The sequence below is a fragment of the Miscanthus floridulus genome, chromosome 13, assembly GCF_019320115.1.
Source record: "Miscanthus floridulus cultivar M001 chromosome 13, ASM1932011v1, whole genome shotgun sequence".
In the NCBI taxonomy this organism is placed as follows: Eukaryota; Viridiplantae; Streptophyta; class Magnoliopsida; order Poales; family Poaceae; genus Miscanthus; species Miscanthus floridulus.
The window spans coordinates 81,928,242-81,941,559 of record NC_089592.1 but is presented as its reverse complement, the minus strand read 5'-3'; the positions used below and the strand labels follow the sequence as shown (position 1 = coordinate 81,941,559).

The window sequence follows — 13,318 nt, the reverse complement described above, 5'->3', positions numbered from 1 at the left end:
CAGCGGCATTTCTCAACCCGAAGGGGTACGGGGATGGTGTCATCGCTGAGCTTTGCTCCACCGAAGTTGACTCCTCAGGACGTGGTGGGGTAGAGCTTGATGATGGGGCATCGTCGTGCGCCACCGGCATCTTTCCCTTGTCCAGGCTCAGGCTAGACAGGTCCCCAACCAGGGACCTTGTGCCAACAGCTGGACGTGGGAAACCAGTGGAGGGCGGCGTGTCGCCCTGAGTTCGCGTGGTGTCGGGGTGGCCCCGCTCGCATCGCACCTAGCGATCGCAACGAGAGCAGCCGCCCGGGCGCCGCCTATGCCTGGGCTGCGGGTGCGTGACATCATCATCGGTCGGTGGGGCTCGGGGTGTGAGAAGTACCATATCGTACTCACATCCTAGAGACATGAACTCTAGGCTCCCGAACCAGATCACCGTGCTGAGATGCAGCGGTCGTACGGGATCTGCCATCCGGAACTTGTTAGGGAGATGAAGCTGACACACAGATCCCCCTACCTGGCATGCCAACTGTCGGTGTTTTGGACCGGCGGGCCCTCAACCAACTAGTAAAAAACATACTGCGTGCCCCTAATCTCGGACGGTGATGCAAAGAGACACAAGGTTTATACTAGTTCGGGCAATGAGTGCCCTATGTCCAGTCTGAGAGATCGGTCTTCTATTCCTTGCACCAAAATGCTCATAGCAGGGGGTTACAAGCAGGATGAGAGAGGGAGCTAGTCCCAGGTCTCTGCGTGGAGCGGCATGGATTGCTTGAGATCTTGGTCTCAGGCGGTGGAGAAGCGTGCATGTTACAGAATGTCGTGTGTGTGTTCGTCTACCTCGTGAACCTGTGAGCCTGAACTCGTTGTCCCTAGAAATGGCCCCGGTCTCTCCCTTTTATAGTTGAAGGGGGGGGGGGGACAGGGGTGATACATGTGTTAGCTACGTGGCATCGTGCGAACAGAGACGGCATGTCCTAGCCCTATAGCCTGTTACTATGGCGGCATGGTTGATGGAGTGGTCCTACCCTTGAAGTGCTGGAGCAACGCGCCGGTCACACCCGAACTTGTGCGACGTGGGAGCTCTAGTGATTGCTAGACACAGGGCCTGGCGAGCGACGTGTTGGTTGCTGTGCGTTGACTGCGTGAAGAGTCGAGGCCCAGTTGGTGCTGAGGCTGAGCCGTTGTAAGGGGCTCGACAGGCATGAATCCCGAGGTTGCCGAGACCCCAAAGTAGACTACCGAGGCATGGAGGGAGTAGTTGGTTTTGTACACTGATTTCGAGGCTATAGTAACCTGGACTTGACTCCGCACGCCGCGTTGTTTCTGGAGCAGGGGTTAGGTAGCATAGTGTAGTACAGGCGCCGGTCATGGGCATAGTACCGAGCATAGTGGTTGGTAACCCCTGTCCTATCCTATCTCGGGCGACATGGCTTTGATGTGACTGGCGTCCAGTCGGCCATGCCGCTATGTCGAGCTATCGTTCGACTGATATCGTGGGAGGCTATGCCGCTATGACGTCTTGTCCGGGAAGTTGGTCGAGGCAGAGGCGACAGGGTTGTTTTGCCAAGCCGACCTTGAGCGAGGCGAAGAATCGGCGTCTCGTCCGAGGCTATACGCGCGGGGACCTCGGGCGAGACAGAGAATTGGTTCCTCGGCCGAGGCCTTTCGCGTGAGGCCTCGAGCGAGACGGAAAATTGGTAGTCCGTCTGAGGTCCTCTGTGCGAGGCCTCTAGCAAGGCGGAGATTCGGTAGGCCAGCCGAGGCCTTCCGTGCGAGGCCTCTAGCGAGGCAGAGAGTAGGTGGCTTCGGACATGGCCAGGGTTTGGCCAACAGTTGTCCCTTGGCTTTGACTTTGACGGGGTCTAAGCGATTTTTTGATTGTCGCTTAGGGGACCCCTTCTCGTGGTACCCGACACTATTCAATCAGAAGTCAGTATGTATGCTAGATCTATGGCTAGATGATCCTATTATTCTATCAATGGTATCAATCGCCTAACTACGCGTAGATCTAGCTCATCGGGGTAGAAAACCGAGTAGAAGAGTCGAAAGAAGGATTTGATTTGTAGAAAAGGATCGGACCCCAACCCAAAACCCTAACCCTAACCCTAGAGTAAGAACGAAGGAGGGGAGGACCTACCCGGACTCTCCGCCACGCGTCACCATCGCTGCCGTGTGGGAAGGAGCTCCGCTGCCGCCTCACCGACTCGTGGGGAGAAGCCGAGCCTTGCTCGTCGCCGTGCGTGCACTCCGGCGAGGGGACCTACAGCGGCGCCGGTAAAATCTAGGGCTTGGGGTCATGCTCCATCATAGTATGCAGCTATTCGACCATTGCATGGGCGGCATCGGCGCACAAGGGGTGGCATGCAGACATGGACTATAGCAAGAAGGCGTCGACTAGGACGGCGACGGGGCAGACGTTCAACTTCCTGAGCGCGTTGGGGGATGTGGCGTTCGCGTACGCGGGCCACAACGTGGTGCTGGAGATCCAAGCCACCACTACTGGAGGCGCCCTCTTTGTCGAGGGCCCAGGGCACTCGGCAAAGGCCTAAAAGCCCTCGGCAAAGGCTTTGCCGAGTGCCGCCCTCGGCAAAGAGCCCTCAGAAAAAAAATTATCGGCAAAGAGGCTCTTTGCCGAGGGCCATTTGTCGAGCACTCGGCAAAGCCTTTTCCGAGTGCCAATAGCGGCACTCGGCAAAGAAAAGTAGCCGTCAACGGCGCTGCTCCATTGACGGCGCCTTTGCCGAGTGCCGACAGTTAAGGCACTCGGCAAAGACATTTTTTCGAAAACTCTTTGCCGAGTGCCGCGGCGGCAAGGCACTCGGCAAAAACATTTATTTAAAAAAAACTCTTTCCCGAGTGCCACGGCGGCGCGCACTCGGCAAAGCCATTTTTTAATTTTTTTAAAAGCTCTTTGCCACTCTCCCCAGCTTGGCACTCGGCAAAGATTTTTTGCTTTTTTAAAAAAAAATCTTTGCCGAGTGCAATGTCCTGGCACTCGGCAAAGTTTCCCAGCTTTGCCGAGTGCCATGACCATTGCACTCGGCAAATCAACCGAAATTGCAAATTTTTTTTTGCATTCCACTGACACAAACAGTTCAAATATATATCACATGTCACATATATATCACAAACATCACAATAATCACATATATATCACAACGAAACCATTTTCACACATTATATCACAACCACAACTCAAATAACAACATATCGCAACCACAAGTCAAATATCACAACCACAAGTCACAAATTCACAACCACAGTCCATCAAGTCCAAGCACAAGTCACAACCACAAGCGAAGCTCAAGTCCAAGCACATGACGGAGCACAACTCCTCAAAAAGGTGGCCTATGACACGATGGTGAAGCAAAGGCTCCATCATTCGGTGACGCATGAGCGGGGTTATTCGAACCCACTGACGGAAGCTACAAAAAGGATAAGAGGATGCATGTATGAGATTCATCTAGTAAGTTTCTATGTGAAGCATTGGTGTATGTCATAGCTAGTGCAAGCATCTAGTAAGTTTCTGTGTCAAGCATCTAGTAAATTGAGAATATCAAGCATGGTTGTATGTCATAGCTAGTGCAAGCATGTAGTAAGTTTCTATGTCAAGCATCTAGTAAGTTTGTATGTCAACCATGGTTGTATGTCAAGGAAGCATCTAGTAAGAGTGAACTTTTATACTTATAGGAGTGGTTGTAGGAGTAGGCGGTGGAGGAGATGCCAATGGCAAAGGTACACCCCCTTGCTGGACACTCCACATGAAGGCCTCCATTTCTTGCATCCTCCTCTCCTGGGCCATGAACGCTTCCCTCTAGGCCTACAGCTGTGTGCTTTGAGCCTCAACCATGAACTTCTGGGCCTGCAGCTCGGCCTGCAATACAAACTTCAATGTTTCAGTAATGCAAATGTAACTTAGGTGTGCAAAGATGAACGTACGATGAGTAAAACAGGACGTACCTCAAGAGCGTCGACTCGCTGTAGTGACGAAGTAGGCCGTGGGCGTATGGGCTGGCTAGAGCTCGTGCTCCGTGCTCGGAGCACGTCGAGAGAGGGAATAGTGGTGGAGTCGATGGCGCCGTCTGCAATCCACAGCCACCCATGCTTCTTGCCTCCTCCTAGCCTCATGATGGTCTCTGCATCAATGGACTCAGTGCGCACATCGTAATCTTCCCCATGGACCTCCCTCACCTTTGAGGTGTACTCTTGGACCTTAGTGTGCACGGTCGGGTCGGAGTACACCTCGCACAGGGCAGACGAGTCGAAGGAGACAGAGGAAGACGCCCTACCCATGTGGGACATAGCCCACATAGAGAACTCCAAGACCTCCACGCCCGGGTGTGCAGCCTCCTGCGAGTAAGACGACAAGATGGTCAGAAATAAGGTAGAACTCAGCATCAAATAAGATAAAAGAAATCACTTACATATGCTTGTTTGTAGGTGGGGCGGCTGCGGCTACCTTGATGGTGAGTAGCAGCTCACCTCAGCAGACGCTGGTCCTGCTGCCTCGCGTGGTTCTCAGCAAAGTCGTTGGACAACCACCTATCCACGATCATCTCCCAGCACATGGAGTGGGATCGGCACCACCAGGGAATCACCTACAAGTCATCGATTATTTGACATAGAAAAAGATAAAATTAAACTGACTTAATCTCAAAACGAATCATTATTAATGTTTTTCGTCTACCTCAAGGTACTGGGCCCGGGATAGCTCCACCTGTCTTGCATCAGGCTTGCTGATGGACTGCTTCAACACCACAGCGTAGTAGTCTCAATGGGCCTGCATGCGCGCCTCGTGGTGCATGTTGATGACGTACTTCCTACAGGCGGCGGCAGCCGCCTGATCCGCCCGGGCCTCAAGTCCTTCTTTTGGCTTGAAATACCTCTGCATACAAAACCGATGTATCCATTCATTATTTCAATAAAGACTTGCCCAATGAAAATGTTGTGCGAGAGAGACTTACCCAAAACTCCACCAGTACCCGCTCCTGCTTGTTGTGGTACCTGTCGTTAGGGGCCAACTGGTACCTGTCCCACATGTAGGCTGGCTCTCGCACATCCTCGGACATGTTCACAAGGCTGGGGTACCATTTTCTACACAAAACACCAAGGATGCTCGCGGGGGAGCGTGCAGGAGTACCCGATAAAACCAACCAGGCCCTGCACAAGTGATTAAGAAAATTTATCAGTTCCTCTTTTGATTTCCAACATTATCATATGAAGTAGTTGTGATAACATCTATAGTTACTTACCTCTTTGCCATAGGGCGAATCAGTGCTCGGTTGCGAGGAAGCGGAGGCTGAGGGAGGCTCGCGGGACCTTGCTGGTAGACAGTCGGGGTAGCAGAACTATTGTCCTCGACGGCCTCATCCTTGGCCACCTCATCCTCGGTCTATCGGACATCCTCATCCTCGACCTCGTCCTCAGGTGTGGCCGTCACGTGCTCCTCCTCCATCACCTCGTCTGAAGGTGGTGGGGAAGGAGTCCGCTGCCTCCTGCTGACCCTGGTCCTCCTCCTCTAACCTCCTGTGGACGCTACCCCTGACCCCGACCCCTTGTCTGAAATGGGAGGGCATAGTCTCCCATAAAGGGAGGCCATCTCATGTCGTGGATGGCTGCTCGCCATCACCTGCAATCACAAAGAATGAACAAGACTTATTAGTATATATATTAGAAATAGATTCAAAATAAATAAAGAAAACACAAACTAAAACAAACGTAGTATTACATGTATTAGGAATAATCTTCATGATTAGGATCATAGGTGTCGTCATCGCTGTCAAACTTTTCCAAATGGGCAACACTATCTGAAGGTTCTATGTTGTCTTCGTCGTCATTGCCTAGCCTTAATCGGTCAAGCATTTCTATGTCCTTGGCATTTTGCACCACATCTCCATCAACCTCGTCATCCTCCGTTTCGTTGTCTACTTCCATTTTGATCGCTTCGGGTAAGACTATCTCAAACGTGCCTGGTAGCCCATCTTCTTGATAGAACTATCCATCATATGTGTTTGCGTTGAAGTTGTAATCGTCATTGTTTGGGGCAGGTAGTTTACCGTGTGGAGACACCTGGTGCACAATAGCCCAACCCTTAAGATCCACTTTGTCTTGGTTGGCATATCGTGTATAGTACACCTACACAGCCTGTTGAGACACAATATAGACATCTTTTCCTGGATAGACGGAATCTTCTCAAATCTCAACCAGCCCAAGATGAGGGGTCCATCTCGTTTCTCGAGGATTAAACCAGTGGCATTTGAACACGACAGGTTTATGTTTATGACCATGAAATGAGAGTTCATAGATTTCCTTAACTCTACCATGATAGTCGAGGCCATCAGTGCCGGGCGTACAAACTCCGCTATTTGTGCTTTTCCGTTTGGGCCGAGTCTGCTCATATCTTGTTGTGTGGAAGCGATATCCATTCACGTCATAACCGGTAAATGACTGCACCCTAATGTCATAGCCGCCTACAACCTGTCTCAACTCCTCACTCATGGACGAGTCAGTCTGGGCCTACAAGCTCAAGCATGATAGGTTGTTATATTAATCGAACGAACGAGAAACTTGGAATATGGAACGTGGGAGCTAAATTGGACATTACCTTTTGTTTGAACCAAGAAATGAAATTAGGCCTCCCCGCACCCACACCACGAGAAAGAAGGGTGTCATGTTCCTATGAGGTAGGATCCCTTGATTGATGCCAGGACTCACGAACAAATTCCCTGTCCGAACAAGAATCAGTGGGGTTGCATGAAGATTATTCAGGGCGTATTGAAACAAGTTCGTTGAGAACTTACTCGACGAACGGCTGCACCTTGGGAAGGTTGGTCAACACATATAGCATGACACTTCGCCACTCTTCATTTCCCAATATCTTATTGGTCGATCCACTTGCGCTGCCGAGTTGGCCTTGGAACAGGTTGTGGGTCCATTCATTTTCGCCAACATTGTAACGAGGGAGTGGATTATGATTGCTAGGAAGTTTCGGCTTGTAGTATAGTGTTGTGAAGTTTGCCACCTCCTCCCTTAGACTTGCCTCTGCAATGGAAGCCTCAATTCTGGCTTTATTTATACATTTCTTGCGAAGAGTCTTTAGACATCTCTCGATTGGATAGCACCACTGGGCTTGCACGGGCCCCCCAAACGTGCCTCGGACAGGAGGTGCACAATCAGATGCTGCATGGGCAAGAAGCTGGGTGGAAAGATCTTCTCTAGCTTATAGAGCAACACAGGTGCCGCTTTTTCCAAGTCCTAAGCGACGGTCTGAGATATCTCCTTGGCACAAAGCTGACAGAAGAAAAAGCTCAACTCTGCCAGCACTTGCCAGACATGGTCAGGGTCATAGCCTCGGACCATCGCTGGAAGAAGCCGCTCAATCCATATGTGGTAGTCATGACTCTTCATCCCATTGACTCATAAAGTGCCTAAGTTCACTCCCCTGCTCAGATTTGCTGCATATCCATCTAGGAACATTAATGTCTTGATCCATTTTAGTACTTCCCTCCTTTGATCGGGTTCCAAGACAAAATCGACCTTAGGTCTTTTCCATTGTTTGTTTCAGCCACTAGGAGGCCACATCTCTTGCTTCGGTCTATCACACAACATCGCTAGGTCCACTCTAGCCTTAACATTGTCCTTAGACTTGTCAGTGTTCATGAGAGTTCCCCAAAGTGCCTCGGCGATATTCTTTTCGGTGTGCATTACATCAATGTTATGTGGCAGAAGAAGGTCATCGAAATAGGGGAGCCTCGTCAAGCCGGACTTATGAGTCCACATATGTTCCTCACCATATCCCACAAAACCACCTCCTTCATTGGGCACAAGAGCATCTATCTGAGCACGCACCTCAGCACCACTCTTCATGCGCAGTTTAGGGTCTATCACTACAACACCTTTTGTAAAGTTCTTGATGTCTTGTCTGAATGTATGGTTAGAAGGGAGGAATTAACGATGCCTGTCGAACGATGAATACTTGCCACCCTTCTTCAACCAAATGAACCTCATAGCTTCCTTGCATATTGGGCACGGGAACTTCCCGTGGACACACCAGGCGGCGAATAACCCATATGCCATGAAGTCATGCAGGGAGTAGTGGTACCAAACATGCATCTTGAAGGATGATTTTGTAGCTTGGTCGTATGTCCATACCCCCTTCTCCCAAGCGTCGATCAATTCATCAATCATAGGCTCCATGTACACACCCATATTACTCCCTGGGTGTCCAGGAATTATCAACGGCAAGAAGACGTTATGCCATTGAAAGGAGATGCCAGGGGGGAGATTCAGGGGGATAACAAACACGGGCCAACATGTGTATGGGGCAGACAACTGTCCACAAGGATTGAACCCATCTATTGCTAGCACGACACGTACATTACGAGCCTCAGTTGCTTTGTCAGGATGTTTGTCATTAAAGTACGTCCATGCTTCGGCATCGGATGGATGCACCATCGTCCATGGCTTGTACCATACACCTTCTTTATGCCATGTCATCTGTTTTGCAGATTCCTCGGTCATGAAAAGCCATTGGATCCTTGACACAAACGGAAGGTGCCGTAGGACTTTCGTGGGGATCGTAAGCTACCTCTTCTGGCCATCTCCAGAGTCTACCTCCAGGTACCTTGAGGATTTACACTTCGGACAATACTTTGCATCCTTGTGATCTTTCCTAAATAAGACGCACCCCTTCGGACAAACATGTATCTTGTCATATGGCATCTTAAGCATACGAAGTAGTTTCTATGACTCATGCAAGTTCTTTGGCAGAATGTGCTTCTCCGGTAGCATGCTGCCAAACACGGCCAACATCTTATCAAAGCCTTTGCGACTCAGATTTAACTCGGCCTTCAACCCCATAACACGTCCAATGGCATCCAACTGAGAAACCGTTGTACTCTCATGAAGGGGTTTCTGTGCCGAGTCCAACATTTCGTAGAAGGCCTTAGCGGCTTCCTCCATCTCCTCCTTCTCATGTCCTTCTGCGAAGTGAGCTTGGTGAGTGTCATCTAGCATGTCTGCTACTCCGGCATCATCATCAAAAGCCTCGAGGGGTGGTCTCACCACCTTCGCTCTTATACGATCTGCTTCACCATGGTGGATCCATCGGTGGTAGCCAGCCATATAACCATTGTATACAAGATGTTTACCCATGGTCACCTTGTCTACCCTTCTGTTGTTGTCACATTTGCTACAGGGACACCAAAGTTTAGAATGTCCTTTAGCTACACTCGAGCTCCATGCATGTTCCAAGAAAGCATCTGTCCCATTCACCCACTCAATGTCAAAGTCACTCCTGCTTCTCCGGCCCGTGTACATCCACTGACGGTCTTCCATCCTTCCACATATACAGCACATAGTAATGTAACCATCAATTGCATCTACGTGGTGTTCCTACTCTCTAATAGGTGAGGATAGGTCCTAATCCCACCCGCGGATGCGTAGATGAGGTTAGTTTCCATGCTCCGCTCCTTATCTGAGATAGAATTTTGGCAGCACCTCCCCACCGTTCTTCCGATACACGTCCTACAAGGGAGAGTGTGTATCCAGAGAACAACAAGGAGGTGATGCCGAAAGTCTGCCTCGGACCGGAGCGGACCATGGAAACTAACCACATCTACGCATCCGCGGGCTGTCTAAAAAATGTGGACAATCCGAAACAGATACGGTCGCAGATATGCAAAGATCCGCATACCTCTGACCGTATCTGTTTTGGACGGGAGACGCCTAACTGGGTTACGCGACCTACGACCATGATACGGATAGAGGGGTTATACCTAAGGTGCCGGTGAGGTCAGGCTAGCGGGGCGATGTCGAGTCGGTGCAGTGGCGAGGCGACGTGGTGCAGGCAGACCCGCAATGCCCACGAAGACGATCGGGCTCCTCTGGTCCCCTCCGACGGATCCTCTACAATATAAAAGGCAACAGGTTAGTATTTGTTAAAAAATTCGGCAGCACCTCCCCTGCACGGTGAGGTTTCCATAACCTACAAAAAAGAACGGCTCGAAGGCCGACATTCACAACGGCACAAAGGCCGACAACGACAACAGCACGAAGGCCCTCATATCGACATACAACACGAAGGCCCACACAACCACATACGGCACGAAGGCCAATTACGAGAGTTTTACCTAGTGTTGCGGCGGAGTCGGGAGTCACGATGCGAGGTTTAGTTTCTTCTCCGGCGAGGTCGAGGGCGCTGGAGTACTCCTCCCCCCTTCCCTTCTCTCTTCTCCGCTTCTCCTCCTCCTCCTCTCCTTCCCCTTCTTCTCCTTCTCCTCTTCTTCTCCTTCTCTTCCCCTTCCTCCTTATCCTCTTTTCCTTCTCTTCTTCCTCCTAATTCACCTCTGCCTCCTCCCCTCCAACACCAGCCGACGACCAGGCCGAGCTGAGGGCTGGCCTCGGGGTGGCGGTGGGGATGGGGCGGCCGGGCGCAGGGGGCCGCCGGTGGGGGCCGACGCGGGGGTAGGAGGGCCGGCGCGGGGGGAGGAGGGCCGGCCGAGCGCGGGGCGGCCGGGCGCAGGGGGCCGCCGGTGGTGGCCGGCGCGGGGGAGGAGGGCCGGCCGGGCACGGGGCGACCGCCGATGGAGCCAGGGCGGCCGGGCGCAGCTACAGGGGCCACCGGCGGTGGTGGCTGGGGTGGAAGAGGGGGGCCGGCGTGGGGCGCGGGGCGGCCGTCGGTGGGAGCTGAGGTCGGGGGAGGGGCGGCGAGGTGAGCGGCGGTGGGGGTGCGGAACCGAGCACGGGCGCGGGCCGGAGGGAAAACCCAGACATCGATCATGTGGAGATGTCTGGGTTTTATGCATCTGACGTCGCAACTTGCTCGAAACATTCTCAATTTTTTACCACAGCCTACACATGCGATAACATGACACCTCGACAAGTTTCGTGATTTTCGGACTTCGTATGGACTTTATATAATTTTAAAACACTTTTCTGGCAAGTGGCTCGTCATGTTACGTGAAGAAGATACGCGAAATTTGATGCGAGTTCGTGGATAGAGACTCAACATACACCAAATACCATGAATAACATTTTTCGAAGCACTAGTTTACAATATTCCATGCACTTGCAGTTCAAATTTGAATTATATATAAAAATTCAACATAATCAAATTAATCAACCAAATATAACAAAAAAAACTAGAAAAAGCATCAAATTTGAACATGAAGTTGTAAACAATATAGGCGGGACCAACAAAAAATTTGGGGTCAAAAAAACAAAAAAAATTAAAAATTTGTCGAGTGCCAGCTTGGCACTCGGCAAAGACTGTCTTTGCCGAGTGCTGGGCCAGAGGTACTCGGCAAAGGATTTTTTAAAAGAAAATTTTCAAAAACGGTTAAAAAGTCTTTGCCAAGGGCCTAATGGTTGTGCCCTCGGCAAAGATTGACGGCAGGGGATGGATGTCGTGTCAGGCGATGTTGCCGAGGGCCGGCCCTTTACCAAGGGCTTAGCCCTCGGCAAAGAATTATTGCTGCCGTGTGCTTGTCTGGCCCTCGGCAAAGATTGCCGAGGGCTGTTCTTTGCCGAGGGTCAGGCCCTCGACAAAGACTCTTTGCCGAGTGCCCGAGCATTTTCTCTCGGCAAATCCTCAGACCCTCGACAAAGATGCTCTGTCCGATAGTGCACCATCCCGTCCACGCCCGACAAGCCGTCCAGGAAGCCCATGTGGCAGGGCGTCGTCCTCGCCTACATCGTCGTCGCCATCTGCTACCTCCCCGTGGCGTTCATCGGCTACTATGTCTTGGGCAATGCCGTTGACGACAACATCCTCATCACACTTGAGAAGCCATGCTGGCTCATCGCCATGGCAAACATCTTCGTCATGGTCCACGTCATCGGCAGCTACCAGGTCCGACGATAGCTAGGTCCCTGCTGGCCCGTCGTCGATCACCTATAATCTCATATGTATTATTGCATTGATTCATTGATTGATGACATTTCTGATCGAGATACATCTATAATAGATCTACGCCATGCCCGTGTTCGACATGCTCGAGACGTACCTAGTGAAGAAACTCCGGTTCAGGCCAGGTCTGCCTCTCCGTTTGATAGCGCGCTCACTCTATGTTGGTAAGTACTTATGTATCCAATGCATTTATTATTTGATCTGATTACATGCATAGTCTAGTGTCTAAGAAAACCTATCAATTGACGTATTATAGTGTGTTGTTCATCATTTATTTGTTGCTCCATGCATCTTGTGTTGTACGTGCAGTGTTCACAGCTCGATCTGGTTGGCATCGCCGTGCCGTTCTTCGGGGGGTTGCTGGGGTTCTTTGGTGGTTTCGCATTTGCACCGACAACCTACTATGTGAGAGATCCTTGACAATTTTTCTTTCAATTATGAGATCTTTGTATGTATGTATGTATGTATGTATTATAGTAGCAATGCAAGTTGTTGATGTACTACTAATTTGACTGAACCGACGCTACTACAATTGAACAGCTTCCCTGCATCCTGTGGCTCAAGATTAAGAAGCCAAAGACGTTTAGCCTCTCCTGGTTCATCAACTGGGTGAGTCATTACTTATTTCATAATATTTTTTTCTTCTTCTTTTACCTGTATTTACATATATGATTCATGCCTGCAATTTGGGAAATCATCGATGTTTGCTAATAAATAAATGATATGTCTTTGACCTGCAGTTTTGTATCATAGTTGGCGTTCACCTGACGGTGTTTGCACCCATTGGTGGCCTCCGTTCGATCATCGTCAACGCCTCCACCTACAAGTTCTTCTCGTGATCGATTATTCCATTCATCGCCCACGACTTTAGTTATTAGCTAGCTAGATAAACATGAGCAAGTAGCTAGGCTTAATCGATCTACTTATCTGTGTCGTCAAAAAAGGCTAGCTAGGAGAGAGAGAGATATATATATATATATATATATATATATATATATATATATATATATATATATATATATATATATATATATATATATATATATATATATATATATATATGATGTGTGCGTTTGGATATGTATGGATGATGGCGTAGCGCGTGCCTCTCGCCCCCTCCCATCACGCACCGGTGCTAGTGGTGCTCGCTCCGCCCATCGTGCACGCCGCCCGCTCGGACAACCCAAGCCCGATGCTGGTGGCGCTGGTGCTCGCGCGCGCCACTGGTGCTAGATGCTAGTGGTGCTCGCGCGCCGCAACTCACCGTCGGCTTCCACCTCGACGGACGGAATTGACCGGCATAGGCGCTTTTCATCCCCTATGTTGCAAATATATGTTTCAAGTGTTTCAGACGTTTCATAGGTATATCGCAGTTGTTTCGTATGGACGTTGCAAATATAGATCGGGGATGTTGCAAAT

The 13,318-nt window shown here is 50.3% G+C and overlaps 1 protein-coding gene across 1 annotated transcript; it reads left to right on the top strand.

The window, feature by feature from the left end:
• Positions 1–1,802: 1,802 nt before the first annotated feature.
• On the top strand, positions 1,803–12,738 carry LOC136500154 (lysine histidine transporter 2-like). Its single transcript, XM_066495541.1, has 7 exons — positions 1,803–1,811; positions 2,277–2,480; positions 11,615–11,842; positions 11,958–12,059; positions 12,209–12,304; positions 12,440–12,508; positions 12,640–12,738. Exons 1-7 carry the CDS (start codon positions 1,803–1,805, stop codon positions 12,736–12,738), a joined length of 807 nt encoding a protein of 268 aa, XP_066351638.1.
• Positions 12,739–13,318: the final 580 nt, after the last annotated feature.